This window comes from Scyliorhinus canicula, chromosome 18 (genome assembly GCF_902713615.1).
Source record: "Scyliorhinus canicula chromosome 18, sScyCan1.1, whole genome shotgun sequence".
NCBI classification, from domain to species: domain Eukaryota; kingdom Metazoa; phylum Chordata; class Chondrichthyes; order Carcharhiniformes; family Scyliorhinidae; genus Scyliorhinus; species Scyliorhinus canicula.
Genome location: NC_052163.1, coordinates 90923139 through 90944634, shown reverse-complemented (window position 1 = coordinate 90944634; position 21496 = coordinate 90923139). Strand labels below are relative to the sequence as shown.

Sequence of the window (21496 nt, the reverse complement as noted above, 5' to 3'; positions counted from 1 at the left end):
TCCTCTTCGAAAATAGTCCTGTAGACCCCTGACACTACCCTCTTCTCCAGCCCTCCTGTCGTCAGCACCTCCTCCAGCAATGTGGAGGCCGGCTCCTCTGGAAAGTTCTGTATCTCCTTTCTGGCAAAATCTCGAACCTGCATGTATCTAAACATTTCCCCCTGCTCCAGCCCATACTACGCTTCCAGCTCCTTTAAGCCTGCAAACCGACCCCTAAGAAACAAATCTTTCAATGTCTTAATCCCCTTCTCCCATTTCCAAAAATGTCCATCCCATTTCCAAAAATTTCCATCCCACCTCCCTTGCTCAAATCTGTGGTTCTCGCGAATCAGCATTTCCCTTGACCCTGCCCCCAACCCGAAGTGTTGGCGAAACTGCCTCCAAATTCTCAATGAAGCTATTATTACCAGACACCCAGAGTACTTCCCCGGGCTGTCGGAAGCGGCGTTGTTGCTAGTGCTTTCAATCCCGACCCCCTGCACAAACTCTCCTCCATTCTGACCCACTGGGAATCAACCCCTCTTACCCAGCTCCGCACCTTCTCCACATTCAGCATCCAGTAGTAATACATCAGGTTCAGAAGACCCAAAACCTCTGCCTGCCTTGCCCTCTGTAGGAGCACCTTTCTAACTCTGGCCACCTTCCCTCCCCATATGTACGACGTAATCCTTCCCTCAATCTCTCTGAAAAAAGCCTTTGGCAGGAAAATCGTCAGGCATTGAAAAATAATCAGAAATCGTGGAAACACGTTCATTTTAACTGCCTGTACCCGACCCGCCAGTGACAGAGGGAGACCATCCCACCTTGCCAGATCAGCTTTCACTCTCCCCACCAAACTAGAAGTGTTGTACCTGCGGAGCCCCCCCCCTCACCAGCCGAGATACCACAAAATACTCACTCTTGTCTAGATTCAGCTTGTACCCTGAGAAAGACCCAAACACTCAAAGCAGCTCCAATATTTCCCCTATCGACACACTCGGTTCCGACATGTATAACAGCAAGTCATCGGCATATAAGGACACCCTTGCTTTATCCACACCCCCCCCCCCCCCCCCAACCGCACTATTTACTTTGCATACCCCTGAACTTCTTGATGCAATGTCCAACGGCTCAATCGCGAGTGCATCCCTGCCCAGTCCCACAGGGAGAGAAAAGTATCTCAAGCTGATGTTGTTTGTACAGGCACTCGCCCTAGGCTCCTTATATAGTAGCTTTCCCAATTCACAAATCTTGGTCCAATCCCAAACCGCTCCAGAACTGCCATCAAGTACCCCCATTCTACCCGGTCGAACGCCTTCTCAGCGTCCAATGCCACAACCACCTCTCTTGTTCTTCCCCTCTGCCGGTGCCGTAATGACGTTCAATACCCTTCTAACGTTTGAAAAGAGCTGCCTCCCTCTTACGAACCCCGTCTGATCTTCACCTTCGGGAGGCACTCCTCCAGTCTACCCACCAGTACCTTCGTCAATACTTTTGCGTCCACATTCAGAAGTGATATGGGCCTATACGACCCACACTCCGTTGGATCCTTATCTTTTTTCAGCAGCAGGGAAATTGATGCCTTCCCCAAGGTTCATGGCAACACCCCCTTCCCTATCGCCTCTTCAAACATCCCGACCAAGAGGGGTGCCAGCTTATCCTTGAATTTTTATAATATTCCACCAGAAACCCATCCGGCCCTGCCACCTTCCCCGATTGCATCCTCCCTATCGCATCCTTTATCGCCTGCTCCACTATCGCTCCTTCTAATGTAGCCCTGTCCCCCTCCCCTAACCTTGGGTACTCCAACCCATCTAGAAATTTCTGCATCTCACGATCTCCCCCGGGTGGCTCTGACCTGTACAAACTCTCATAAAATTCCTCAAAAACCTTGTTAATCAGATCCGGCGCCACCACCAACTTCCCTGTCCTATCCCTCACCTGCACAGTTTCCCTTGCCACTGTTTCCCTCTGGAGCTGACCTGCTAACAGCCTTATCTCCATGCTCGTAAACTGCACCCCTGGCTCATCTCAGTTGGCGCACCGCCTTCCTGGTAGATAGTTGGTCAAAGCTCGCCTGTAGTTTCTTCCTCTTTTCCAGCTTTGCTGGGTCCCAATCCTCTGCATAACTCCTATCTACCTCCAATATCTCATCTCTTACCCTCTGCCGCTACAACCTCTTCTCTTTGTCCACCCTGGCCTTAAACGAGATCACCGCCCCCTCATCCGTACAGCTGAAACCTATATATTCCTTAATTACCTTTTCAATTTGTCACAGAACATTTGGTTCTCCAAAAGTCCCACATCTAATTTCCAACCCGGCCTCTGTGCTACCCCCTTCTCCAGCACCAGATCCACCCAATGCGGAGCATGATCTGACACTGCAATTGCCGAGTATTCCGACCTTTTAGCCCCAGCCAACAAAGCCTTCCCCACGACGGAAAAGTCGATCCGTGAATATACCTTATGGACTGCTGAGAAAAACGAGTACTCCCGCTCTCCAGGGGGACAGAAACCTCCAAGGGTCCACCCACCCCATTTCCACCATTACCCCAGCTAATGCCTTCGCCCCCCACTGGTGGGACCAGCGAGCACGGCCGTAACCTGTTCAATCTTAGCTCCTGCACCAAGTTCCAGCCCCGCCCCCCAACTATCAGTTTCTGTGTGTCCAAGTCGGGGATGGCCCCAAACACCTTCTTTGCGAAATCCACATCATCTCAACTGGGGCCATACACACTTAACAGAGCCACTAACCTCCCCTCCAGTGCCCCTGGCACAATCACATATCTATCACGGGGCAGCACGGTAGCCTTGCGGATAGCACAATTGCTTCACAGCTCCAGGGTCCCAGGTTCGATTCCGGCTTGGGTCTGTCTGTATGGAGTCTGCACATCCTCCGTGTGTGTACGTGGGTTTCTTCCAGGTGCTCCGGTTTCCTCCCACAGTCCAAAGATGTGCAGGTTAGGTGGATTGGACATGATAAATTGCCCTTAGTGTCCAAAATTGCCCTTAGTGTTGGGTGGGGTTACTGGGTTATGGGGATACGGCGGAGGTGTTGACCTTGGGTAGTGTGCTCTTTCCAAGAGCCGGTGCAGACTCGATGGGCCGAATGGCCTCCTTCTGCACTGTAAATTCTATGATACCCCCCTGATCTGCCACCACCTTCTCCATCTGGAAGCGTGCTCTTTTGCTGACCATTACCACTACCCCTTGAGCCATTCCATTAAGTCGAGTGAAACACCTGACTAACCCAGCTCTTTTTAAGTCTCACCTGGCCCTTCACCCTCAAGTGAGTCTCTTGCAGCATTGCTACATCGGCTTTCAAACTTTTAAGATGCGCAAGCACCCTTGACCGGACCTCCTAACCCCCTCACGTTCCACGTGACTATCCTAACTGGGGGTCTCTCTCCCCCCCCTCAAGGTATTAATCTTAACTGATTGGACCGGGCCCATCAACGATAATGGGAGACTATTCCACCTCTACAAGTCCACCTTAACTCTACTCACCAGGCTTGTACAATTCACACTTCAAAGCTGTTCTCTGGATTGCTAGGTATTAAAAACTAGTCCCCGCCAACCAAAATGGCAACCCCAATCCGGCTCCCCTTTTTGATGCACTGACCACAAAATATTCACTCTTCTCTATGTTCAACTTGTAACCGGAAAAGGCACCAAAGTACTGCAAAATACCCATAATATTCCCTATAGATGACCCTAGGTCCCTAATATAAGCAAATCTTCAGCGTATACCAACACCCTATGTTCCACCCCCTTCTAATGATCCCACGCCATGCATTTGAGGTCCTCAAAGCAATGGCCAATGGCTCAATTGTCAACGCAAACAACAAGGGAGACATCAGACACCCTTGCCTCGTACTCCAATGCAACCAAAAGGACCCAGAGCTTATGATGTTGGTGCAAACACTAGCAAACAGGGCCGCATACTGCAATCACACCCACAACACAAACCCAGGACCAAACTCAAACTTTTCCAACACCACAAAAAAGTACCCACACTCCACCTGGTCGAATGCCTTATCCACAGCCAATGATACAATTATCTCTGGTACCGGCCTGGCCACAGGGGTGAGCACCACATTCGGCAACAACTTCTGGCCCTTCACAAACCCCATTCTTCCCCTACTACCTCCAGGAGGCAAGGCTCCAACCTTAATTCCAAATAACTTGCCATCTACATTGAACAGAGACATCAGGCGATATGACCCACACTCTTGTGGGGTCCTCATTCATTTTTTAGAGCAGCAAGATGGACTCCTGCCCCAACATCTCTGGGAGGGGGCCCCGTGCCAAAGAGTCCCTAAACATGCCCAGCAACAATGGATCCAACTGATCCAGAAATTTTTCATGAAATTCCTCCAGGAACCTATTCGGCCCCGCTGCCTTCCCTGCCTGCATTTGCTTCAACGCTATCCGACTATCCTCCAGGCCCAGTGGCACCTCCCACAATTCCTCCTCCACTGTTGGAAACTCCAACGACCCCTCTGCCATCCTTTGTTCGTCCTCTGGCGACTCCGACCAACAGCCTCTCATAAAAGGCCCTAAACACTCCATTCACATTCTCTGGGCCGGAGACCAGCCTATCCTTCAAATCCCTAGACTGAACAATTTCCCTGGCCGTCTCCTGCCACCTTATTTGGTGGGTCAAGAGACAGCTGGCCTTTTCCCATTACTCATACACCGCCCCTTTGCCCGCCTCAATTGCCACACCACCCTGCCCATTAACAGCAAGTCAAACTGCATTTGCAGTTCTTTTTCCTACATGCCAGGGTTAGGATTAGCGAATTTTAACGGCGAAGCATGAGGTGCTTTGACCTGGATGGTGCCACATTCATCCAGGCAAGTGGGGAGTATTCCATCACACTCCTGACTTGTGCCTTGTAGATGGTGGACATGTTTTGGGGAGTTACTTGCTGCAGAATTTCTGGCCTCTGATCTGTTCTTATAGCCATAGTATTTATATGGTTAGTCCAGTTTAGCTTCTGGTCAATGGATAACCACGGTGTTGTTGATGGGGTTTCAGTGACGGCAATGCCACTGAATATAGTTATTGAGCAACTATTGAGAGTTAACTTCAAAATTATTCAAACCGTCTGTCTGCGGCTGGAAGTTGCTATTTCAGATGAGTTAACATGCATAGAATTGTTACTGTATTTGCATTGCAGGCTATGGCAATAACAAGAGGAAATAAACAGAGTGCAAAGTGCAAGTGAACCAATAGCTGAAATTCATCAATATCTACAAGTTTCAAGTTTAGTCACGGTGTCTACCGAAAGTTGCAGGTGGCACAGTGCTTCAGGGACTGGTTTAACGTCACTTGAAAATACTAAATACAGGTCGTACTCTCCTGATGTTTTTTTTAAATTAAAATTTACCTACCCTGCACATCATTGGGTTGTGGGGGCGAGACCCACGCAGACATGGGGCGAATGTGCAAACTCCACACAGATAGTGACCCGGAGCAAAGATTGAACCCGGTTCCCCAGTGCCGTGAGGAAGCAGTGCTAACCACTGCACCACCACTCCAGTCCCGCTCTCCTGATGTTGTCAGATCAAAAGGTACTATGCAATACATTGACAGCGTGCAGGTTGAATGCAATAACATGTGAAACAGCAAATCTAACTGGCTGTCTGCAAGCACGTAACTACGGCTAATAAGAGTCCCATAATTCACAACTCCAAAACATGTGCGCATGGTTCGCTAGCCCCCGCCCACACCTCTCACACTCATCTGCTACCCACTGAAAGAACCCACTCATTCTCGCCCGAGTCATATGCACCCTGTGCACCACCTTAAACTGTATCAGGCTCATCCTTGCACAAGAGGTCCTGTTTACCCTTCGCAGTGCCTCACTCCATACTCCCCAATTGATCTCCATTCCCAACTCCGCTTCCCATTTCTCCTTGATCTTCACCATTATGAAAAATTGGGAAGATTCTGGGAGGGAGTATTCACCGTCTTAGCCAGGACTGTGGAGGAGGAAGTGGACCTGGACCCTTTGGTGACGATTATTGGGGTTTCAGAGAAGCCCGAGGTCATGGAGAGGAGGAAGGCCGATGTCATGGCCTGCGCCTCTGTGATTGCACGGCACCGAATTTTGCTGGTGTAGCAGCATGGTTGGTTGACCTGTACGACTTCATGCAGTTAGAGAAGATAACGTATGAGTTGAGGGGCTCAGCAGGGGAGTTTGAGAAAAGGTGGGGGATGTTTGTGACCGTGTTTGGGGAGCAGTGGGGGGGGGGGGGGGGGGGGGGGGGAGGATGGATGTTTCCAGGGGTGTTTATTTGCTGTAACTACTTTGATACAAGTTTTAATAAAATGTGTGGTTTTTTTTAAAGTCCCAGAATTCAGTAAAGCAAGCATATTGCTAAAACAGTAACAGATACATTTGTACAGTGAATGACTAGTACTAATTACCCACAACAAATTTCAGGAACATATAGATTCCATCCTGGGACCTGGTGTTAGCACTCAGTCTCTAGACAGACGAGAATCACAAAAAAATCATCAGCTCATGCAATTATTTGTGGCAAGAGGTAGGTAGGACCAACAGTCCCTGCCGAGAGAAAAAAAATGAAGGCACAAAGTGCTGGAGCACAAATGCAGAGATTTGTGACACTAATAAAGATTTTTATCACACAGTGAAGAAATCCTCCACTCCAGGGTTTATGACCTGTGTTGAACCAATTCAGGAGGTACAAATGCGAGAATCTTAGAGGCAAAAACAATCACAACTATTTTCCATCAAGAGGACTTTGTTTCTTTCACAATTAAAGCAAAAGTTGTAGAAATCAATAAAGTAAAAAAGATTGCCATTGATACAAGTTTGTCATCTGAATTCTGTAAGTTGCAAAAAAAAAGACAAACCGTCTTACACTGGTCGGGGTTATTCAATTTATTTTCTAGGCCCTTCCCTTTATCTCTACTTTTAACTTCCATCATAAGTTTTACAATTTGACTTTTCTTCCTCTTTCAAGTTCATGTGTCACTGAATAACTTCTGCTGAACTCAATCTAACAAGGTCTTAACTCAGACCGTGCGGAGCATCCTTTGAACCAATAGCAATGCATCACACCTCAAAGCTACAAACTGCAATTCTGTACGCCAAAACACTGAATCATGCTTGCTGTTCGAAATGCACACGAAATTCAAGGGATAAAAGTTTTCTTTATATCAATGTTTCTAAAATAATCCCAGACAAATACACCTGAGCAAGCAGGAGTGCAACAAAGAGATTATTTCAGTAGTACATTTTATACACAAACACCCTTTTTGTCCATAATGATCCTCAATATCCCCTTGCACACTCTGCAACCCCCACCTGACATTATCATCGCATGCCATTTTTTGCTTTATTTTAACTATTTCCTTTGTCATCCATGGAGATAGTTCCTCTTTTGGCAAATATACCCGATTTTAACGCAAACCATCTCTGCCCTGAAGCCCTGACATTGTATTTTCATGGTTTAATTGTTCTGTATCCCTTTCCATAAAAACTTCACATCTTATTATCACTATTTCCCAGATGTTCTCTCACTGGAAGCTCAACTTGATAGCTTCATTCCGTGGAACTAGATTGAACATAGTTCCTCTCTTGTTGGGATAGAAATTTGTACAAAAAGGTTTTTCAGCCTCCTTGTCCTCTACTTTGTGTACACCCCCCCCCCCCCCCCCCCCCCCCCCCTCAGTTCACATTGGCCCATTGGAATCCTGTGTGTTCTATTATATTTTACATTCCTTTGGAAGTTCTCTACACAGATTTGTTCCTCCGTCTAACAATTTGTGTGGTGTAAACACCCTGCAGCGTAACATTTTTTTTTCAGTTCCTTAACACCAATAGTTACTGAATAAATACAACTGCATTATTTTTCATAGTTTACAGTGCAGAAGGAGGCCATTCGGCCCATCGAGTCTGCACCGGCTCCTGGAAAGAGCACCCTACCCAAGGTTAACACCTCCACCCTATCCCCATAACCCAGTAACCCCACCCAACAATAAGGGCAATTTTGGACACCAAGGTCAATTTAGCGTGGCCAATCCACCTAACTTGCACATCTTTGGACTGTGGGAGGAAACCGGAGCACCCGGAGGAAACCCACGCACACACGGGGAGGGTGTGCAGACTCCGCACAGACAGTGACCCAAGCGGGAATCGAACCTGGGACCCTGGTGCTGTGAAGCCACAGTGCTAGGCACTTTTGATCCCGTGCTGCCCTAGAGGCTTTGCAGTTCTCCAATCGCTGTGAAGCGATTGTGCTATCCACAATGCTACCGTGCTGCCCTTGATCCTTGTATCCTTGATCGATACTGCCACCCCTTTACCTCAAACCTCTTCATTTTCTTTTCCAATGTCTTCCAAATATATTGTAGCCAAGTATGTCTAGTTTCTATTCCTGTCCAGGTTTCATTTTGTTACAACAGTCATTACACTTCAAACATTTTTAATTGGGGGACAGCAGGGTGGCGCAGTGGGTTAGCACTGCGGCCTCACGGTGCCGAGGTCCCAGGTTTGATCCCAGCCCTGGGTCACTGTCCGTGTGGAGTTTGCACATTCTCCTCATGTTTGCGTGGATTCCGCCCCCACAACCCAAAAGACGTGCAGGTTAGGTGGGTTGGTCACGTTAAATTGCCCCTTAATTGGAAAAAAAGCCCCTTAATTGGAAAAAAAATGAATTAAAAAAATAATTTAATTTTAAATATATATTTAATTGGTTGTAAAGAACTTCATATGCCAGGTGATCATGGAAGGTGCTATATAAACGCAAGTCTTTTTTGACTTCTGTTATAGTTACTTTATCATAAACCCATATGACAACTTGTGTTTGCAACTCATCATCCTTATTTATAATACTCATATTAATACATGCATTCCAACAATATGGTAGCCTGCCTTGCATTTTTCCTCCCCTACAGTAATTTTTTACCCCCATCAACATTATTTTTTTATTCTGTTGTTCTTTTTCCCTTCTGGCTTTCACCAGTAGTCTTTTACCTGACACATCCTAGTTTGCCTCCCTGCCAAATTAGTTTAATCCCTCCCAGAATGCACCAGTTAACCTCCCTGTGATCCCAAAGTTGCCCAAATTTAAACCGGTCCCGCTATTATCAAGTCCATCCTGCCCCAGAACTAGTCCCAATGCTACAAGAATCTCAAGCTCTCTACTCTTGCACCATTATTCAACTGCACATTCACTTGCACTGCACCACTACCCAACTTTGCATTCACTTGCACCTCACCACTTCCCAACTGCACATTTACTTGCACCACACCACTACACAACGGCGCATTCACTTGCACTGCACCACTTCCCAACTGCGCATTCACTTGCACCTCACCACTACCCAACTGCACATTTACTTGCACCGCACCACTACACAACGGCACATTCACTTGCACTGCACCACTTCCCAACTGCGCATTCACTTGCACTGCACCACTTCCCAACTGCACATTCACTTGCACCACACCACTATCCAACTGCGAATTCACTTGCACTGCACCACTTCCCAACTGCGCATTCACTTGCACTGCACCACTTCCCAACTGCACATTTACTTGCACCGCACCACAACACAACGGCACATTCACTTGCACTGCACCACTTCCCAACTGCGCATTCACTTGCACCACACCACTTCCCAACTGCGCATTCACTTGCACCTCACCACTACCCAACTGCGCATTCACTTGCACTGTACAACTTCCCAACTGCGCATTCACTTGCACTGCACCACTTCCCAACTGCGCATTCACTTGCACCACACCACTATCCAACTGCGCATTCACTTCCACTGCACCACTATCCAACTGCGCATTCACTTGCACCTCACCACTATCCAACTGCGCATTCACTTGCACTGCACCACTACCCAACTGTGCATTCACTTGCACAACACCACTATCCAACTGCGCATTCACTTGCACTGCACCACTATCCAACTGCGCATTCACTTGCACCTCATCACTATCCAACTGCGCATTCACTTGCACCTTGCCACTACCCAACTGTGCATTCACTTGTACCACACCACTATCCAACTGCGCATTCACTTGCACTGCACCACTATCCAACTGCGCATTCACTTGCACCTTGCCACTATCCAACTGCGCATTCACTTGCACCTTGCCACTACCCAACTGTGCATTCACTTGTACCACACCACTATCCAACTGCGCATTCACTTGCACCTCACCACTATCCAACTGCGCATTCACTTGCACCTCACCACTACCCAACTGTGCATTCACTTGCACCACACCACTATCCAACTGCGCATTCACTTGCACCTTGCCACTACCCAACTGTGCATTCACTTGTACCACACCACTTCCCAACTGCGCATTCACTTGCACTGCACCACTTCCCAACTGCACATTTACTTGCACCGCACCACGACACAACGGCACATTCACTTGCACTGCACCACTTCCCAACTGCGCATTCACTTGCAATGCACCACTTCCCAACTGCGCATTCACTTGCACCTCACCACCACCCAACTGCGCATTCACTTGCACTGTACAACTTCCCAACTGCGCATTCACTTGCACTGCACCACTTCCCAACTGCGCATTCACTTGCACTACACCACTATCCAACTGCGCATTCACTTCCACTGCACCACTATCCAACTGCGCATTCACTTGCACCTCACCACTATCCAACTGCGCATTCACTTACACTGCACCACTACCCAACTGTGCATTCACTTGCACAACACCACTATCCAACTGCGCATTCACTTGCACTGCACCACTATCCAACTGCGCATTCACTTGCACCTCATCACTATCCAACTGCGCATTCACTTGCACCTTGCCACTACCCAACTGTGCATTCACTTGTACCACACCACTATCCAACTGCGCATTCACTTGCACTGCACCACTATCCAACTGCGCATTCACTTGCACCACACCACTATCCAACTGCGCATTCACTTGCACCTTGCCACTACCCAACTGTGCATTCACTTGTACCACACCACTATCCAACTGCGCATTCACTTGCACCTCACCACTATCCAACTGCGCATTCACTTGCACTGCACCACTACCCAACTGTGCATTCACTTGCACCACACCACTATCCAACTGCGCATTCACTTGCACCTTGCCACTACCCAACTGTGCATTCACTTGTACCACACCACTATCCAACTGCGCATTCACTTGCACTGCACCACTTCCCAACTATGCATTCACTTGAACTGCACCACTTCCCAACTGCGCATTCACTTGCACTGCACCACTTCCCAACTGGGCATTCACTTGCACTGCACATCTTTGGACTGTGGGAGGAAACCTGAGCACCCGGAAGAAACCTGGAGCAGACACGGGGAGGAAGTGCAAACTCCACACAGTCACCCGAGGCTGGAATTGAACCCAGGTCCCTGGAGCTGTGAGGCAGAGGTGCTAACTACTGTGTCATCAGTTTTGTAGAACACACACAAATAGAGACATAATTCCAAATGTACCTTCCTATTCCCTAAAGAAGATAGACTATATTTTGCTGGTTAGTAAACAAATGCGCAATTTTGTTTTGACTCTTTCCTCTGAGCCATCACAATAATCTGGCCAGCTACTCTTACCTAGTTCTCGTCCCAATCCTCTATTCATTTTATTTTTCATTTTTAATCCCTTTATAGAATGTCTGCCTCAAAAGCTACTTATGGCAATACAGTCCACATTCCAAATAAGTTTCAAAAATTCTTCTAACCTCCCCTTTTCTTAATCTAATGATAAACCCGATTCCACGTCTTGTTATTCTGTCAGCCAGAGGGAACAATCCTCCATTAATTCCTACTTCAACAAGAGTCTGGTAGCACTGTTCCTTCAGAGGCCTGGACTAATAATCCATTCAATAAAACGCAAGCTCAAATTCAGCCATGGCTGTTTGAGGAATGATTCATTTTGAATAAAAACACAGCCAGAATAAACAGACTTGTATCAGTACAGGTGCTGTGACTGACTCTGAACTTACCTCTGAAACTGCTTAAAAATCCAGCCACTCAGTTGCATCCAGTGGTTCAAGAATACAACCTGCTGCCACCTTCTCTTGTTAACTGGGGATATGCAGAAATGCCTGGCCCCTAGAAACTGCCATTGAAACCTACATCCTGAGCTTTTTTTTAATTTGTAAAAAAAGCTCCATTAAATCCTCCCTAGATGTTTCTAGTGAATCTTTCCAGTACCCTTTCCAAGCCTGTAATATTCTTCCCAATTAAGTACCCAAAATTGTGTTGCCTTTGCCTCCTTGAAAAAAAACTTCAAAACATCCAACTACAACATAATAATGGATCACACTGCAATCAAGTGACTCAATTAAATTATCTCTGATATTCTTATTGGTTTGATTATGATTATTGATTATGTTTCTGCAATACAGGCAGCACGGTGGCGCAGTGGGTTAGCACTGCTGTCACGCGGCGCCGAGGTCCCAGGTTCGATCCCGGCTCCGGGTCACTGTCCGTGTGGAGTTTGCACATTCTCCCCGTGTTGGCGTGGGTTTCGCCCCGACAACCGAAAGATGTGCAGGGCAGGTGGATTGGCCACACTAAATTGCCCCTTAATTGGAAAAAATTAATTGGCTACTCTAAATGTATTTTTTTTTTAATGTTCCTGCAATACACAGTTCTGCAGCTAGACAAGGTTCTTCCCATACAACGGTAGCCTCCACTAAAACAGCCCTAATAGCATTGGATACAACCAAGTACATGGCTAAATCATGCCTCCTACCTCAGTATAAATCAGTCATAAGTGATGAATGCATTACAAATTTTAAAAGGCTATTCTACAAACCTATGAATAATCAGTAAATTTTACTTCAACAATGCAGAGTGGTTGATGTAAAAGCAGTATACTTTATAATGCAATTCATGAAGTAGCTCCTCCAGGCACTTTAAGAAAATGTATGTTACAACAAAAACAGGATTTGTATGTTTGACTGTGTCAAAGCGACAACAGATTGGGTTTACAGCCATAATTCCACACATCAAGTGTTCCTTTAGAGAAGGAAAAGGCCAGTGTGAGAATTCTTCTGTTCCACTCCATTCTGGCTTATTGGTTCGACAAAGATTGAATAAAGTATGGTACCTGAGAGTTTGCTGGATTTTCCTCCTTTTAGGTAAGGTAAGAATACATGTAAGAGTGTACACACAAAACTTTGCTTAGCAGCACAGTAAAAGTCATATTTACATCACGTGGAATCCCATGTGAATAGAATAGAATTTGAATCTTCCCATGTCTGTGTGGGTCTCGCCCCATAACCCAAAGGTGTGCAGGTAGGTGAATTGGCCACACTAAATTGCCCCTTAATTGGAGAAAAAAAGAGAATTGGGTACTCTAAATTTTTTTAAAATAATGAAATGGAACCATCTTCTCTACATCTTTCATAATCTCGATTCCCTCGATCAGGTCAACTCTCAGCATTCCCTCTTTTCTGGAGAAAGTAACCCCAACCCATCCAATCGCTACTGATGGGATAACCGCCATATGCTGACATCATCCTTGTAAACTCTTTTTTGCTCCTTCTCAAGTCCCTATGTATCCTATTAAGAATACGGAGACAAGGGGCGGGAGTCTCCCATTCGGCGGCAGAGTGTCCAATCCGTCGGAAGTGTTTCACGGCGGCATGAATGTACCGCTGGGAGTACCGATTCTGACCCGCTCCAGCCTCCCATCCCGGCGCAAACTGTGCGCTGCGGGATCCGCGCATGCACACTGGCGCCAACACGCGCATGTGCGATGGCCTCCCTCAACACGCCGGCCCCGGCGCAACATGGCGCGGGAGTTCAGGTGCCTGCGCAGTAGAAAATAGGCCTAGGGAGCGAGAGGCCGGCCCGTCGATCGGTGGGCCCCGATTGCGGGCTAGGCCCCATCGGAGCCCCCCCCCCCTGTTCGGAGGCCCCCTCTTCCCCCCCCCCCCCCCCCCCACAGGGCGCCCCCCGACCCTGGATGCATACTTCCCGCCGACTGCAACCAGGTGTGGACGGCGCCGGCGGGACTCTGCCCTTTTAGAGCAGCTGCTCGGCCCATACGGGCCGGAGAATCGGCGGACCGGCTTCGTACAGCCGCAGCCAATGGCCGATTCTCTGCTCCGCAGAGAAGTGCGTGCCGGCATCGGGGCGACGTGGCCCGGTTGCGAGGATTCTCCAGACCGGCCCCGGGGTGGGAGAATCCCGCCCAAGGATTGTGCACAGTACACAAAATGCACTATAGGCTCCAGTGGCGTTCAACAACACCACCTCAATAAATGTTCTTTAAACCCATAGATCTATGCATAATATCTATACTTCAGCTTTATTACCAGTCGGAAGAAAAAAAATTGTACTTGTTCTCATGTACATTTTCTACGATAACAGGGTGTTATGTCACTTCCTCCACAGTGGTACAATCTGCAACTAGTGATTCAACTTAGTTTCATACAGCATACAATGCTCTCTTCAGATTCAGTGATTAATGTTTTTTTTCAAACACTGAGCATTATGCTTTAACTACATCCTAGTGTCCAGTGTCTGTCTTGTAGTTACATAGAAGACATCAAAAAGGCCCCAATGTTAACAAATGTCATGACTGGCTGTTCCTTCCGAGGCAAATTTATACACCAATTTACTGGTAAAGCAATCAGTAAATGTCATAGCTAGCACAGCAGTCAATCAATAGATGAGCAGCTAACAGCCAAAGTAAAAACTTGCAGAAAATGTTGGACAAACTGAACAGGTCGGGCAGCATCTGTAGAGATAAAATAGAGTTCACGTTTTGAATCTTCGTCAGATCTCTGAAGACAAGTCATGCAAACTCGAAACATTAACTCTATTTTCTCTCTCCACAGACAGTGTCGGTCTGAGTTCTTCCAGATTTTTCTATTTTTGTTTTAAATTGCAACACCTGCAGTATTTTGTTTTTATTTATAGAAACAAATTGTGATGTGATACTATTCAACAAAACAAGCGTTTTTTATTTATATGGTTACTTTAAAATGGTAGGTTTAACAAAGTATTTCACAGAAGCATTAGTAAACAAAATTTGAGACTGAGCTATACAAAGTGATATTAGGTCAAATGTCCACAAGCCTGGACAAAGAGCTTGGTTCAAGGAATGTCTTTAAGGAGAGGAAAGTGGAGCTGAGGCAGAAAAGATTAAGGAGGGAATTCTAGAGACTCTAGGCAGTTGAAGTCACGAGCACCAGTAGTGGAGTGATTGAACTCAAGGAGCACAAGAGGTCAAAATTGGAGGAGTGCATATATCTTAGAGGGTCACAAGTCTGGAGAGATAAGGGTGAGCAAGTCCATGAAGGATTTGAAATAAGAACAAAAATTTAAAAACTGTACTTGGTGCGAGTTAGGGTATAGGCAATAAGGTTTAGGATGAGCTCACGTTTATGGAGGGTATAAGATGGAAACCCAGCCAGGAATGCACTGGAACAGTCAAATCTAGAGGTAACAATGGCAGCAATGAGGAACAGATCCACTGAGGCAGGGCTGAAGGCAGGCGATGTTACAGAGGTGGAAGTAGGCAGTCTTAATAACAAAGCAGATGATCATGCAGAAGGCCCAGAAGTGTTTAAAATAGTTGTTTAAATGATTGAATAAATGGGTAGAAACAAGCACAAATTTGCCTTTAGGGCATTTTTTATTTCTGTCTGGTTAATTCCTGGGGTGCAGTGATCCCCCAACTCCCCACTGAAAGATCAAGAATAAATCCGAGTCATTTTGTCCTCAATAAAAGCAGCCTGGAATCCTTGTGCCATTTCCGTTTTACTCATTATATTGTCAGAGGGTGCAAACTGGCATGTGGTAAGCAGTTCCATTCATAACGCAGAGGATATATGATCAACATTATATATTTTTTATAAAGAACCTCTATTTGGATGGCAGCTTAACTCTGGGAATGGAAAACCTACTCTGACTATATATAACTAATGTTCCTTTGTACCAGAAATCCTAGATACAGTCATAACTAGACCAATGTAATAATGAAGAAAGTAATTAGGGAAACAGATTTAATGTTTACAGTAAAAAGATTCCTATGATTCCAAACGTTTTGAGCCTACAAGCTCCATTCTGCAATAGTCTAAGAGGCTGTGGAGGTCATAGGTGGTGTTAATTAAGCAAACTCAATCTCCCCACTGATTTTAATTAGAATCAGGTCCATGATAATTAGCTGTTTAATTTATTCAGCCAGGAAGTAGCACAAAATTATCAAGAAATTATGACATAATAGCATAATTTCCTGGGATTTCTGCACCATAATATTGGTGTACACTGTAAATATGTCATTGCAGTATTCTTAATTATCAATAAATTCCAAATCTACACAATCCTGGTTTTGACTCTGTGGTGAACCACTGTACACCTGGATTAGGCGATGCAAGGTAGGACCTGTACTACAGGTTCACCGGTAGCCCCTGCCGGCTGGCTCCGCCCAGTAGGAGGTATATAAATATGCGTGTCCTCCATTGATCTGCCATTTCCCCAGCTGTAGCAAGAGGCCACGCATCTGACTGCAATAAAGCCACAGTTGTACCCAACCTTAGTCTTTGTGCAATTAATCGTGCATCAATTTATTGCAGTCAGATTTTCAACAACATGGATATCAAAATCAAACCAGATCGCCTGCAGCTGGATCCGCACTCGCCCGACGCCAGAAAGGACTTTAATCACTGGCAAGCTTGCTTCGAGGCTTACATCAACGCAGCGACGGAGGCTCAGAAGATACAGGTCCTGTATTCCTGGTTGAGCTCAGGCGTGTTCCCGTTGATCCAGGACGCCCCGACTTACGTGGAAGCCATGGCGCGCCTAAAAGAGAACTATGCGCAGAAAGCGAACTTCGCCAGGCATGTACTCGCCACTCGCTCTCAACTGCCTGGTGAGTCCATTGAAGACTTCTGGCAGGCCCTAATCCCACTCGTCCGGGACTGTGACTGTCAGGCCGTTACGGCCACTGAACATTCTAATTTCCTCATGCGAGATGCGTTCGTAACGGGGATTGGGTCGGACCTCATCCGACAACGACTGCTGGAAGGGACCACGCTCGACCTAGCGGAGACAAAGACATTGGCGCTCTCCATGACGGTCGCCTCCCGTAATGTTCAGGCCTACCCCTCTCGCCGCGCGGCCCACCCTTCCTGGACCCCGCAAACGACCCCCCCAGCTAGGGCCCTGCCTAGCCAATACGCCTGCGCCACATGCCAGTCCACGCACTCCGGGGGTCCCCGCTGCTACTTCTGCGGCCAACAGAAGCACCCCCACCAACGTTGCCCGGCCCGCGCCACCACTTGCAAGTCTTGTAACAAAAAGGGCCACTTAGCGCAGTGTGCCAGGTCGCCGCTATCGCCCCCTCACCCCTGCCAAACGCACAATGGGCACCGCCATCTTCTCCCCCCAGGGCCACGTGCGGCCAGTGGGCGCCGCCATCTTCTTCCCCTCAGTCCACGTGCGACCCATGGGCGGCGCCATCTTGTCCAGCTCTGCTAACATGCGGCCCATGGGCGCCGCCATCTTGTCCCGCCCCCCCAATGTGCGCCCCATGGGCGTCGCCATTTTGTTCCCCGCAGGACCTCCGGATGCCGCCATCTTGTCTTCCCCACGGGGCAGGAACGCCAGCGACATCCCACGACCTGGGCCACCAAATCTCTCCGTCCGAAACCTCTGACGATCACCCGCAGCTCGCCTCGATGACGCTGGACCAGGCTCGTCCACACAACCTGGCCACCGCTTCGACAATGGTGAAAATCAACGGTCACGCGACTTCCTGCCGTCTGGACTCCGGGAACACCGAAAGCTTCATACACCCAGATACGGTAAGGCGCTGCTCCCTCGCAGTCCACCCTGCCAATCAACGGATCTCCCTGGCCTCCGGATCAACTGAACCTCTAACGGACACCGGACCATCAAAACGGACATTTTCTTTCTCCCCACTTCTTTTCTAAGACACTAATTCTCAACGCTGTATACAATTCTACACCACCCCCGCCGGACTCATTTTTAACAGGGGTGAATGTGGTGAACCACTGTACACCTGAATTAGGGGATGTAAGGTAGGACCTGTATTACAGGTTCGCCAGTAGCCCCTGCCGGCTGGCTCCGCCCGGTAGGAACTGTATAAATATGTGTGTCCTTCTCGGATCGGCCATTTCGCCAGCTGCCACGCATCTGACTGCAATAAAGCCACAGTTGTACCCAACCTTAGTCTTTGTCCAATTGATCGTGCATCAGACTCCCAGTGATCATATTCAGAACTGGGAATAGAAGGAAAATCTCAATCCGTTGGCTTGAAAATAATTTCATCTCTACAATTCATTATATTCACAATTGCCATCATCAACAAAACACTCGCTCAATAAAAGTGTATTTTTAAAAAATGTTTATCTAATTATAATGACAGGGGCTTTTCACAGTAACTTCATTTTGAAGTCTAATTGTGACAATAAGCGATTTTCAATTTCAATTTTATTATAAAATGTTTATAATTTGAATGCATTAATCAAGCTTCAGAATCAAATAAATATAAATCAATCCACAAAACCGGAGCCTCTTTGCAGCCTTAATATCACTCTCCGTAACCACTATGTTTTTAACTTCTCAATTTTCCTTCCTCCCAACGAGAGTGCACTTCAAACCATCTTTGTTCCACTCTGAGCCTATCCTGCAAACTAATACAGGTAACTGCAAGTCTGCCAAGAATCACATTCTGAAATATCCACGGCATTTATATTATCATGTGAGTCGTGTCATGCCAAAAAACAAACAGTACTCCTGCTCCCAAATGACAGCAAAAAGCACAATATAAGTATCAATTACAGTTTTGGCACTATTTTAGGTTTTCCTTCCAATTTTCAGATAAAATAGATGGAACTTGTGCCTTTAGAACAATTAATTTGCCTTCATGTGACCAAGAGGCAGAAGGGTTGTGGGTCGACCTGAAGTTATTAAAGTTAAGGGCAGCACGGTAGCATGGTGGTTAGCATAAATGCTTCACAGCTCCAGGGTCCCTGGTTCGATTCCCGGCTGGGTCACTGTCTGTGCGGAGTCTGCACATCCTCCCCGTGTGTGCGTGGGTCTCCTCCGGGTTGTTGGGTTACGGGTATAGGGTGGATGCGTGGGTTTGAGTAGGGTGATCATTGCTCGGCACAACATCGAGGGCCGAAGGGCCTGTTCTGTGCTGTACTGTTCTATGTTCTATAAATTCAAGTGTTCCTTTTTATCACATCCATTACAGTGGTAAACATGGCAGTATTATGGATGTTTCAAAGCACTTTACAAGCAATGACATTTTCACTCAAATGGACTCTCCCCTAAAAGGCTGTGGATACTCAGACAAACACAGTTTTTATGGCTGACAAAAATTTCCATCAAGTAAAGTTATCAAGGGAGATGGAGCAATGGTGTGGCAATGGAGTTGGGAGGCCGGTCAGCCATGATCCAAATGCATGGTAGAGCAGGCTGCAAGGGGTTGGGGGGGGGGGGGGGGGGGTGTAATGGTCTACACCTGATCCCATGTTCCTTAGGAGCATTTGGAAGTGTAGTCCCCATAGCAAAGCCTCACAAACAACAATGAAATAAGTGACCAGGTCACTGGTGCTGTTTAAAAAATAAACATCAACAGGACAAATGAACTCTACTTCAAATAGAATCTTGATGGCAGATTTCATCTGAAAGATGGATTTCCAACAAAAGAGAAAATGCTGGAAAATCTCAGCAAGTCTGGCAGCATCACTGGAATCTCTTTGTTTCAGATTCCAGCATCCACAGTAATTTGCTTTTATTATATGATGTATTTCCAACACTGTGGCAGGCCATCAGTACTGTATTATGGAACTTCAGCCAAGATTATGCACTCCGGAGTGGGGCTTTGAACCCACAATTTTCCAACAGAAGTCAAGAAGGCTACTGAGGTAAGACTCATATTATTGTCACATCAGAATGTAAAGCTGCTAGATGGTCACCCATTATATTAATTAATGATTTTGGTTGAATCCAGTTTCAAATATCTGAAGAAATTTGACCTGAACCTTTTTTCTCCAGGTAACCTGTCAGATAATGATGATACACTGGCAGGGGATAGGTTGGCGAGAGCTCGTGTGTACATGAGAAGCCCTCTGCGCGCTGCACGCTGGGATCTGTAGTCCTGCGGGGAATCCCCGCCTGCGCGGGGCCGCTTCCACTGAGCGGGAGGGACTACAACTCCCGTCGTGTATCCCGAACGCCACGCATGCGCATTACCACCAGTGCGTTCAGCAAAATCCACTGTACATCCGTTCCCCAACAAAAAAAACTTTCAGGCACAAATCTCACGCCAAGAGACCCCCACCCCACGTTAACATTTGCTTTTTTAAAAAAAATAAAGTTCTTATGGGGGAAGAAACGACTCCCAGGGCAGCGCAGGCCCTTTGCCTTTTCCCTTAATTATCAATGGAAACAAAAGAATTAACCACGAGAGAGAGAAAAAGACAACATGCAAATGGCAGATGGGTTGCAATTTACCTCACGCTGGTTCCAGTGCCATATGTAGAATACGAAAAGTTTTGATTAGTGCTTTGTTTCTCCCCCTCCCCCCTCTGTCAGACTCTGGCTCCCTCCCGCCAAAGGGTCTCAGACAGCGGGATACTCACCCGAGCCGGCCAGTGAGGATAACCCTTCATCTTGGCGAAAACCAGGTCTCCCGCTTTGAAACTGTGAGGCATCTTCTAGCCGATCGGGTCTCGATTCGAACCAAATCTGCTTTCACGCCAACACACAGGCCGCGCGCCAGCTGCACCGCAGCGCGATTCCCAGCCTTTCGAATACTGCACAGGGCCCGAGGGGAGCTGTAGAGGGAGGGGGGGGGGGGAGGGGAAAGGGGGCGGGAAGGTAAAACCAAACCTGCTGCCCGGCACAAATCCCGCCTCCTCCCTCCTCTGATTGGCCGCCGTCAGCTCCTGGTGCCGGACCGACGCTCTCCGATTGGGGGGGGGCGCGGCTGTCAAGTCACGTGACCTCAGCGGAGGGCAGGTTCGTGTGATGCGAAGGAGAGGGGAAGGATATTTTTTGGGGGGAATGCAGCTGGACAGAATGAGCTGTGCATGTGGGTGGTGGGGTCCCTGTGCTATTGCACAGATGCTGCTAGTGCTGAAAGAAACCGATGCATTCTGTGCCCTGTCAAATCTCACTTGTCGTGGTCGTCGTGCAAATTTTATGAATTAAGTGGAATTTTGGGAGGGGGAAAATCAATTTTCCGAGATCACTCCCCACGAAGAACCATAGAAAAGTTACAGCACAGAAGGGACCATTCGGCGCATCTTGTCCACCCCAGCCCGATGACTACCCAGGTGCCATTTCTAATCCCACCTTCCTGCACCCGGCCCATAGCCCTGTAACTCATAGCACTAAAGATGCATATCCTCTGAAATATTCCTTCTATTTCTCTTTCCGGGATACTCACCAAGCATTGGCAGCTGTCTGCTATTTTGTAAAGGGGTAGATGTTGGGAGACCACCTCTCCATACTTTGGAGGGG

At 47.4% G+C, this 21496-nt stretch overlaps 1 protein-coding gene across 1 annotated transcript in view; it reads right to left on the bottom strand.

Moving 5' to 3' along the window:
* The window catches only part of hdgfl2 (HDGF like 2), a 97142-nt gene extending 76326 nt beyond the window's left edge, over window positions 1–20816 (bottom strand). Inside the window, exon 1 of the mRNA XM_038776845.1 lies at window positions 20614–20816. Coding sequence (XP_038632773.1) covers window positions 20614–20685 — 72 coding nt within the window. The 5' untranslated portion in view covers window positions 20686–20816. The remainder of the gene's footprint in view (window positions 1–20613) is intronic.
* Between the last annotated feature and the right edge of the window lie 680 nt (window positions 20817–21496).